The sequence below is a fragment of the Formica exsecta genome, unplaced genomic scaffold (assembly GCF_003651465.1).
Source record: "Formica exsecta isolate Colony F162 unplaced genomic scaffold, ASM365146v1 scaffold475, whole genome shotgun sequence".
In the NCBI taxonomy this organism is placed as follows: Eukaryota; Metazoa; Arthropoda; class Insecta; order Hymenoptera; family Formicidae; genus Formica; species Formica exsecta.
In genome coordinates, this window is record NW_021851988.1 from 202,571 (window position 1) to 214,020 (window position 11,450).

An 11,450-nucleotide genomic window follows, 5' to 3' on the forward strand; every position below is an offset into this window, starting at 1 on the left:
GTCGTAAAATCCTGCATTTTATATATTATCGGTATTGCTAAATGTTTTCTCTCTTTTCTAATCTGTAATCTGTGGTCGTAAATTTAATATACGATTTAATATATGCACCGAAGAAAAAAATACCACTGGTAGATCATTATTTTAAAAGTTGGCGTAATATTTAATATTATTTCAATTAAAATACATTCGACATAAATACATAATTTTATTATTTGATTATAATATTGGCATAATCATATTCACATCTTACACTTGGAATAGATTTTTATAATTCTAATAATAAAAAGAAAAAAATCTATTTAGATTAATTCAGTAATTGATTTGTGGTAACTTGTGACATTGTATTTGCTTATCAATGTTCTTGTTCGCTGAGGTTTATACGTAATTTAATATCGCCTCGTTTGCATTTATTTATCCGTCTGTCGTGTACCGACGATAGATGCATTTATTTCGTAGAAGTAAACAGACACTTATATACAGAGTGGCTAAAATTAGCAGACATGATCTTGTTGTTTGGCTATGCAACGATACGCGAACTTTAGCAGCAGCGATAGACCGAAGAAAAACATTTTTTTCCTGCCGCGAGATAATCTTTTATCATAACAAAAAAGAAGCATGAATATATCGATCGCGTAAGAAATTTTCCATAAATTAATGAGGAGCGAAATTGTAATCAAGAAACATGTCAAGATTAATTTATCATCGCTATTAATGGCCACTATAATATTTATTGATATTATACATTATGATCATTCCATCGAAATAAATTTAAAATTTTTAATCGAGATTTCCTTATGATGAGATTTAATTATATATATCGAATTGTTTATACATATTTTCTTTAGAAATCAGAGATGTTCTCCAATTTCTGTTTTGCCGGGAATCTTATTTTTGATCCGAAAATAATGAATCCGAAGTTTTGAAGATATTTTACACGCTTTTCGTTTTCTATATTTATTATCTCCCATTGGAAAATTAAAGCTCGTTCGATTCTTTCGGAAAAATCTTAACCGTGTTAAATCTATCTCTACCGTGTTTTCGTTTTCTGTGCGTTTTGTTTTTTAAAAAAATCACGATTGATAAGTTTTGTACACAATAACACGCGTTTTGACATCCATGAATTTGCTTGTGAGAGAATCTGAAACGTCACGAAAAGGTCAAGATAATTGCAAGAGAAAGATAAAATTGCTTTCCTGAGAATGATTTTATCCATTTCTCATAGCACGTTTTCTCTGACTCGTTTTCGCAAATTAATTTTTCGGAATGCACGATTTATTTCCTTTACAAAACATCTTTGTTTAGTCTCGTTAATTATAGTTACTCGCCGAGAGATAAACGGCCATATATCATTGCAATGAGATATGTTGAAAAGTATTATTGTATATGTAAATTTTCTATTCATATTTTATTCGAGGCACAATTGTTTCGAAGCTGTCTCGATAAGGCAAAAAGAATATTCTGTTTAACAAATTAATTGATCATCGACACTTATTCATTATCATGAATCGATGAATATTTTCGAACTATTCGTAAGTATGAATGATGTAACTTCGTTAGATTCTTTTGATCACATGACGGGCATATAAATGTTACTTATCTCATTTTTTATAATCAGGATTTATTTTTATCTATTTTTTTTTTATCATCAAGATCAGGTTTTTTCAATTTTTTTCTTATTTTATACTTTAGTTGATTATTTAATAATAGCATTGTTTTTAATTGTTCAAATATGGATAAAGCAACTAGGAGTTATTTGGATAATTATGCGGGAAAGGACACATCATGTTATGCTAAGTCATTATTATTAATTTAATTAAACAACTCTATTAATTTAGATAAGTAGCTATCATATTTAGATGAGATCTTGCTGTTATACAACATGTAAAAACATGTAAAAAACATTGTTCGATGCTTCGATATAAAACATAAATGTATTTTTGTTAATGAATTAGTTCGCTATATATGACAATGTTCTAATTTCTCTTTTTTAACATATTCAATAATAAAAATTGCGCGTGCACAAACACATATAACAATGCTCCACGAGCTTCTTTGTGTTCTTGATATAAATTACAAAGAAAAATCCACAAAAAAATATTCGATGTTACTCGTTCATTGTAGTGCTTATGTATACGTTTCCGGTTGCGCGCATAATTGTGTCGTTTTTTGCGTATTCTTCTATCAAAAGCCGCGACATACAACCAAGATACCGTTTCCGTTACTATTTATTTTGCGATTTCCCGATTAGTTATGCAAACTTGTGCAACATGGCTGCATATTAGGTGTGCTCAAGAAAACTGATATATTCGACAATCTTACGAAACAATTCGCGAAGGCGAATGTTTTATCCGGCAATAGATACGAAAAGCTACTTAACATTGAAGGCGGATTATAATGGCCTAATTAAAACGACGTTTCTCTCAGATATAAATTGACGAGATTTTCCGAACACAAGTAACAGATCTTATTTTCAAAATAATTTGCAACACAGAATTTCTTAGAATAATAAATAATTTTTACGAAATAATGTACGCTGGAAATTATAAATGGGATTAATAAACGATGTGATTGTAATTTGCATTAAAAAAATAATTGTAAATTTCGTGCAGTTAAAATTCTGACATTTTAATCTAATATTGTTGCGAATGTCGGTATAATCTTTTTTTTTTTTACAGATAGCATTGAATATCATATGTCATCTTATCGATTATTTTCGTGACATGTTTGTTTCTGATTATTATTGATATTTAATTATATAGCGAAATGTTATCTAAGCGATATGTTTGCTGTCAACGCGATTATATTCCGAGAAAAGGATATAGGATTACGATTTGCCAGCCTTTGAGAATCAGATAATCCTATTTATAAATTAAATTAACTTCCCCAATTTCCATTTTTTATTGAAATATTGTTTCTCGCAAATTAATATATTACATCTATTAAATCATGAATAATAATATCGGGTCTGTATAAAAATAATTAAAAGAATTACTATTTCTCTTATTGTCAGATTAGAGAAAATTTATTTAATTCTTTCTATTGTTAAAAAGGGATTATCTTTTTTGAATATTTCTAACATTGATTATTCTAGCTAGTTGCCCCCGCTCAAGAATTATCTATGCTGAGTTTTTATTTTTACAATGAAAGATATCTTCCTCATGATTTCCGTATAGCTCTGCGCATGAATTTTCTGTATATTCGTATTATATTGTGTATTTCATAATATTGTAATTTGTTATTTCCGTTCTCCGTCATGTTTCCTGATGTTAGACTAATGCTGATGGGCACTCCCCGATGTATCATTTTCCGTAATTATAATATTACACGTCTGCATACTCGTGATTATAGATCTCAATGCGCACTAAATTTGTTATGAAACTCAGTTCTTTATTTTTGTACGTTTTCTGAAATTTTATGAAAGAGAAAAATGAGACAGTATATGAATACAAAAACAAAACAAAATAATATAAATATAATATAAATAATATAAATAACCGTATTATTTTACGCGGGTACTTTTACTGTCGTATACACATATTTTTTAAAAGACCTGTATTTGTAAAGTTACGAAACCCGTCCGTTGATTTTATCATAGTTTCGAAGCGCGAATCATTCTGCGGAACATGATCCTGAAAATAAGCTCCCCAATTAGTTATCGGCGATGATTAATTGTTATTCACATTCGTTATCTGAAATTATCTGCGGAGCTAGAGAATTTTATGAGATACATGTATTTCAGATATTATTAATCATTCTTGTTAATTTTACAAATGATATAAAATAAGTCTATATTTGATAATAGATTACTTATCGTATTATCTATGTGTGATGTTTCAAGTAATTTTAAAATTAATATTAATTCTATCAAAGAAGAGCGTGAAATTTCTGTATTATTATATATTGTCTTGTATTTTTCACGTACGCATATCGAAAAATCTATACGTCGCGTTCGCATATTGTGCAACGAGGTGAATCATGCGTTTTCGACCTCTTTCTGAGCGTGAGTAAATATTTAATTCGGACTTTGAATAGTCATCCTGGCCGTTCGATCGATACTTATCTTATCGATCATCATATAGTAACCGTATAAAAAATCCGTCCGGATTCTTTTTGAAACCTCGATACTTTTATTGCGTACATTCAGCGTTGAAAGTGGCCAATAAGAATTTATCTCGAAATACTACATTTAACCGAGATTTCACGCTTGTATTAAACGATCATCTCGAAATTGGGGCAGTTGCAAAGAAAATATGGAAATACGAGTTGTTTCCGTGGAAACGGAGACACACCGGCGTCGCCAAGCATGCGTAATCTCGAAGGAAGTTGATTCTCCGAGAATGAATACGATGATGTCATCTCAGCGCACACGTGTGTATAACGTATACACACATGTTGTCACTCACACTGATTCAATGCACGTAATTTCGATGTCCTGCGACAATAAAAATCATATTCTCTGCAGCAGTATTCCCAACCAAATGTACAATCGTCAGTGAGTCCTGAAATAAAACCAAAAATAATTAAAATTGTAACGAAAGCGATTAATTGACCATTATTATCGCTTTTTTTTAGTTGATCACTAATAAAATCCCAGTTGACATCATCACTATTCTGAGAATTCTCCTTTTTACTTGAGCTGTGCTTTTTCATGCGTCATTTTATACACGATGTACTTTACAATAGAGTTCTGATTATTCTGAAACTAGGACGGAAATTATTAAAGATGTTGAATCGATCGATCGGACGAACGCACTTATGTTAGAGCGTCTGCGTTTCACTTACGTCTTGAATAAGTGTATTAGTCCACCTGTGGCGATCTCAAGATCGACCACATTATATAGCATAGCAATACGTAAAAATAACGCATAGGCAATGTTTCAAGGACGATTTCCAGATATCGGGGACGTTTAACGTAAATGTTAGTAAATGTACGTTCATTTATATATTCTATCTATTTCTATCCTATATTATTGGGCAACAATGTTGAACTTGGCAATAACAGCTTATTAGCAATCGAGTGGCCAAACTCGCTCTAAAATATATTGTACGTGATTTGACTGATTGATTTTCTATTAATGATCATATATTTAAGTAGTAACGAAATCAAAAATCTTGCATAAATACATGCAAGTATATTGGAAATTGCTTAGAAAAAAAATTTTACATTCGCGAATATATATATATATATTGATCTCCAGTTTTATATTTATAATATATTATGATTTTTGTGATATATTGTTGTAACTTTTATGTGATATCTGTAATAATTTACATTGTCATATATTTTTAATGTAATAACACATGGCATATTCTGTGATTTTTATATATACGCTGCGGATCATTATCATTCATTTCCATATAAAAAAGAAAATCGTGAAATAATCATCCTCGTCCTATATGGCGAGAAAGACATTATAAGCTTTATTAACAAAATAAAGTGTATTATGAAATTATGTTAATAATGGCAAAAAAGTAATAGAAAACAAAGTAGTTTAAATTATATAAAACAGAAAGATATTGGTGATATATGATGATGATATATGTGTGTATGTGATACGAAATATCTTATTGCAGCTATGCGGTCTGGCTATCTTGGTTGTGGGCGTTTTAGTGCGTGTAGGAGGTCAAAAGTATGCCGAAGAGATGAAAGAGATTACTGGTGATCTTGTGTTCCCATCGATAACAATGATCGTCATCGGCAGCATCATCTTTGTCATTGCCTTCTTCGGATGCTGCGGAGCGATTCGCGAGAGCCACTGCATGATCGTCACGGTAAATCTTCCAGCAATTTCAATCTTGATTTGTTTTTACGTGCAATGCACAAACTTATCTGTAATGCATTAAGTGCATTTTAATTTAAATATTAAACAAAAGTGGAACATCAAATTTAATACATTTATCAATTTGAAAATATTATAGAACTGAAACAAACGTATTTATGAAATTAAAGCGTGAAGAATTGAAACACGCGTGAAGACAAATTTATTATATTTACTATAAAGATATGTTCGTATGAGTTTATCGCATTGTTAACAGTATATTTCTCAAATAATTACATTACGCATTTACGATTATTATGCTGGAATCAAACAGCACAGTCATTTAACACACGAAAATTTTATCTGATATATTTTCTACGCAGTTTGCATCTTTACTTTTAACGATCCTGATCATACAAGTGGCTGTCGCGATCTATACGTTTGTCGTACTGAAGAATGCCGATGAAATCAAGTTTGAGGATGAATACGCGCTCAAAATCTTCAACCATTACAAGGACCCAGAGAAACCACAGAAGGAGTTTGTAGATTTAATACAGAAAGAAGTAAGATGGCCCTTTGAAATAATAGTCTTTTGCATATAAAACAATATATTATGTTGCGTTATTATTCGAATTTTCGGCTCTCTAAGCCGTAGTTGAGTAAAATACTATTAGAGATCTTGAATATAATAACTGCATATAACATCGAAAATAGTTTAAATAGATAGATACGTGTTTGGATTTATAAATAATCAATATTTCTATGTAAAATGAATTTTTACAGTTGGAATGCTGTGGCGTTGACAGTTCTGCAGATTTTAACAAAGTTCTTAAAAAATTTTATCTGATATATTTTCTACGCAGTTTGCATCTTTACTTTTAACGATCCTGATCATACAAGTGGCTGTCGCGATCTATACGTTTGTCGTACTGAAGAATGCCGATGAAATCAAGTTTGAGGATGAATACGCGCTCAAAATCTTCAACCATTACAAGGACCCAGAGAAACCACAGAAGGAGTTTGTAGATTTAATACAGAAAGAAGTAAGATGGCCCTTTGAAATAATAGTCTTTTGCATATAAAACAATATATTATGTTGCGTTATTATTCGAATTTTCGGCTCTCTAAGCCGTAGTTGAGTAAAATACTATTAGAGATCTTGAATATAATAACTGCATATAACATCGAAAATAGTTTAAATAGATAGATACGTGTTTGGATTTATAAATAATCAATATTTCTATGTAAAATGAATTTTTACAGTTGGAATGCTGTGGCGTTGACAGTTCTGCAGATTTTAACAAAGTTCTTAAAATTTCTATTCCGGGAAGTTGCTGCGGTAAAGATGTAAATGCAACATGTTCCCAATATGAAGCTTACAACAAGGGTTGCGTAATCGCGCTAAAAGACCTCTTTAAACAGGCATGCGCGGTATTAGGTGGCATTGCTCTGGGTATCGCTGGAATCGAGGTAAATAAGTTCCACGCGCAAGCTTGTAAAGAGATTAAATAAAACTATAAAATTATTATATATATATATATATATATATCAAAGAGATTATCTAAAATTTAAATATAACATTTGATACGTTGTTTTCACATCTTATGCCTATGAAAACATAGTTACACTCGCTTGTAAAATTACCTTCATAAACTAATTTTCTTTTTCTGAAACTTTGTTAGAAAGAAAAATCTTATCTCTATATTTTCAGTAGACTGAACTGGAGCACTTTAATATATCTGCACAATCGTGTAACTTGTAATTACTCGTGCTGTGAGGCTTTATTGCCAATAAATTTACGACGATCGAATGTACGTTATTGTTTTCGATTATTAATAAAAGTTTCAGCGTATAATAGAATTTTCATCACACATATTCCGCGGCATTACATTTAAAATATAAAAGTGATATTTTATGTGATAATAAATTTTCTTTATACTTTTTTATTTATCAAATTTCTTGTAACAATGTAAAATTTTTCGAGTAAATTAAGTCCAAATATTAAAATTTAGCATGAAATTAAAGATTTCACAAAATACAATACTATGTAAGAATGTTCTAAATTGAACATTTTGGAAACTAAAAAAATTGCTATAATATTTTGTCTTATATACATATATGTATAAAGAGGCATAAAATATTTCATAACTTCATAAAACTAGAAGTGCTTTTTTGCATCCGCAAAGTTTTGCGTCAAAATTTAGAAAGTTTTCAGCAATTATACGAAAGCAGCTTCTTAATGATAACTGAAAGAGAGATGCGATAAAAGATAATAATTTTACATCTATCTAAACTCGAAAAAGTTCCTTATCATTCAAGTATTCAAATATATATAAATTTTTTGCTCTCTTCAATTTTTTCGTTTGCTTTCGCGCATATAAATATTTTACAGTTATTATATGTGTGTGTTATTCAATTTTTTCTCAGCTGATCGGCATCATCTTCGCGCTATGTTTGGCGAATTCGATAAGGAACGCCGAACGCAGAGGCTACAGCGTATAAAAATGGAGCATCGCGAACATCAACACCGTTTCGGGTGGGAAACTTCTTAATACGCAACAACGTTCTTATTTATCTACTACTGTCAGCGTATATTCGCCTATAAGATATGTGATAAAATATTTACGCTTTACGTACACAATAGGCTAAATTAAAATACTTTTTCTTTTTTTCAAGCAGAAAACAAGTATGGAGCAAAGTGCCTCTTTATATTTTTCGAGTCTCTTTGCGCGTCACCAATCGTAACTAAAAAGCATAAAGATAATGTATTTTCGATAAAATATTTTTTTATTTGCTAACTTTAGGAATCTAAATTTTACATTAGGAATCTAATGTAGAACTTGACGCACGATCTAGCAATGAAAGTTACCGTAAATGATTATGCTCTGAGACCAAATATTTAAAAAAATTTTTTTTATACGATTATATATTTTGATACGGTACCACTTTGACTCACATTTATACCTATTCTCGATATCAATTAGAAAAATACGAAACAAAATAAAATGTCTGTTGTGTAATTATTTAACGTATAGAGATCGTTCCGAATAACCGTTCGAGTTTGAACAAAAATACTGGGTATACTTATTACGAAGGAGCGATAGTATTTTACAAAGTTAACGTTACAAAGATTTTTTCATAATGAATTACAAGGTCGTACCTGCAGAAAAGATTTAACATCGCTATTAAAAAAAAACACGGAGTTTTCATATGTGTTTTTACATAAAATTCACTTTGTTTGTACAGCACACAGTATGTACGGATATTATCTATATAAATCTATATGTATTTTTCTCTTATAATAAAAGCTACTTTATTTAAGAACTCCTATCGTCGTGTCTGTGCGCTATAAACAAACAAATGAAGGGACGCACATTTATATAAGTATTTTAGTAATAGCAGCGGTGTAAAATCGTATATAAAAGCTGGGCATGCTACATAAATAATTATCCAAATAAAGTTGTTAAATTCTCATAGATTATCTTTCATCGTCGGATTTTTACATTACGCGTGTATATTCGATTATCTATTTCACCGTTTTCGACATAATGTATAAATGCACCAACGATTACCATCGCGCTCTTGTTGCGAGACAAACTATGTGCCCAGTTTTGTACATTAATTAAATAAACATAGAAAAAAAGGTAAAGGCTCATACGATTGATCTTTCTTTTCTACATCAGCAGAAACTATAGTTTGATTTAGCATTCTTTCACGTATTCAAAATCTTCACTTTGGCTGTGTTCCGGAATTAACTGCTAATATTCGGTGAACAAGAATGACAACATGCTGCTAGCAGATTGGCATAATTCCCGAACATAGTCTGTATTAAAAAGTGATGACAATATGGCGTAGCCAATCATGCTATCCCGTCTTTTTCATTTAGATAAATTTTCCTCACCCAAGATGGCACCCTTTGATCATTTTTCTCACTTGTATGTTGCTTGCCTGCTTCCTCGGCTATCTTCGGACTCGTGAATGGCGCGCATGAGACCGAGACGCCCCCTTGAATTTGAAGTCAGTTAAACTCGAACCGCCGATCGCATCATATCATGAACAAAGTGGCCGAGTGATTTATTTTCAAGTAAGTACTGTGTGTGTGTTTTTTCTTGTGCCCGCTGAACTACGGAATCAAGAATCAGGATGGGACGCAATATTTTGCGTAATAGTAGTAATCAAGTAAATCCTTTTCATTAATTTTTATCTAACAATAAGTGAATAAATGTCTCTCTCTCCGCGCCTGCGATAACGACGCCATATTCATATCCCGTACTTTTCATAAATGTTGCATATCGTTAAAAAATTAAGATACCAGATATAATTTCTTACATTTACATGTCATTAGATCGCTTTGTGAATCGTTATCGCGTTAAATTCAATTCGATATCACATCATATATTACGAACAGAATTCACTAAATGTGATCCGCGATTTACGCGCGAGTAGTTTCTCGTTTTCGCGATTAGCAAAATTAGAATGAATGATCGAGAGATGCGAAAAATAAAATCAATGTGTCTGTTTTTGTGCTCATTTTTCTGCTATATATTTAGCATTTATCTCACAATGAGTATCCGAAAAAATCGACATGCAATGCAACAACAGAATCGTAATATCGATATTAGTATTCCCGCACTTTTTTTTTAGCGGGAACGTTTGCCGCGTAAACGGCCGAAATTGTATTACCTTTTTTAATTCGCAATTCAAGATTTTTTGAATTGCGTGTTATCTCGCGCGCGTACGAGTTAATTTATCACGTTTAAAATCAATACGCCCAAATTTATGTCAAAAATTATATCATAAATTATTTCAACGTTTTGAGATTAAATCAATCAGTATTATGTACAGCGAATGATGACTGTGCTGTATTTAATCGCATGATCTGTTTTTTGAATTTCCCCGATACTAATCATTTCAATTTCAGGGTTTTGAATTACTTTGATTATTATTTTTATGCATTATTGTATAGGAAGAATATTTTTCCTGGTAATATATTTTTTTCTCAAAGCTTTATCCTTATTTTTAATCAAAATCAATGGATTATTTATTATTGATGATTAAAATAACGTAATTTTACTATATTGTATTGAAATTAAAATCTTTACATTATATTGAACTATTGTATTGTGCATGTCGTTTTTATTATCTCTTTCATCGACATATAATATATATGCAATTATTATTGCTGCGCTACTGCTTCTGCTGTTGCTGCGCAATAAAATTGCATGTCCAATTTTGCACATCAATAAATAAACATAAACGACAACAATTCAAGTGACAAATGCTTTTTTTACGTTCATATATTGTCATTATTTATTAAGTTCAAGAGAGGATTGCTTACATCTGCGTTTTGAGCTATAATACATACTATGTACATCGTGTCGTTCAGCAAAAGTCTCTCTTCATTTCGCGATTATCATTTGACGTTTGATTTAGCATTCTTTCACGTATTCAAAATCTCTAATGATATCTTTTTCGTAATTTTCAGTTTTATTTAGAATTTAAGCATTTAAAAATAACTGAATGAGAAAATGTATTCGTGCGAGTTTTTAACAAATATGAGAATAATGCTGAAGTACATCATATTATGATTATTGCGGCTTTGTTTTTACCATCATTTGCTGTTTTACATTAAAAAAAGCAGCGTATTAAGTATTTGGTTATAAAATACATATCTTTATATATATATATATA

General features: G+C 30.7%; 1 protein-coding gene across 1 annotated transcript in view; it reads left to right on the forward strand.

Moving 5' to 3' along the window:
* LOC115241290 (tetraspanin-8-like) overlaps positions 1-9,401 on the forward strand; it is a 12,845-nt gene extending 3,444 nt beyond the window's left edge. The window contains exons 2-5 of the mRNA XM_029816983.1: positions 5,575-5,772; positions 6,143-6,322; positions 7,023-7,229; positions 8,187-9,401. Coding sequence (XP_029672843.1) covers positions 5,575-5,772; positions 6,143-6,322; positions 7,023-7,229; positions 8,187-8,261 — 660 coding nt within the window. The 3' untranslated portion in view covers positions 8,262-9,401. The remainder of the gene's footprint in view (positions 1-5,574; positions 5,773-6,142; positions 6,323-7,022; positions 7,230-8,186) is intronic.
* Positions 9,402-11,450: the final 2,049 nt, after the last annotated feature.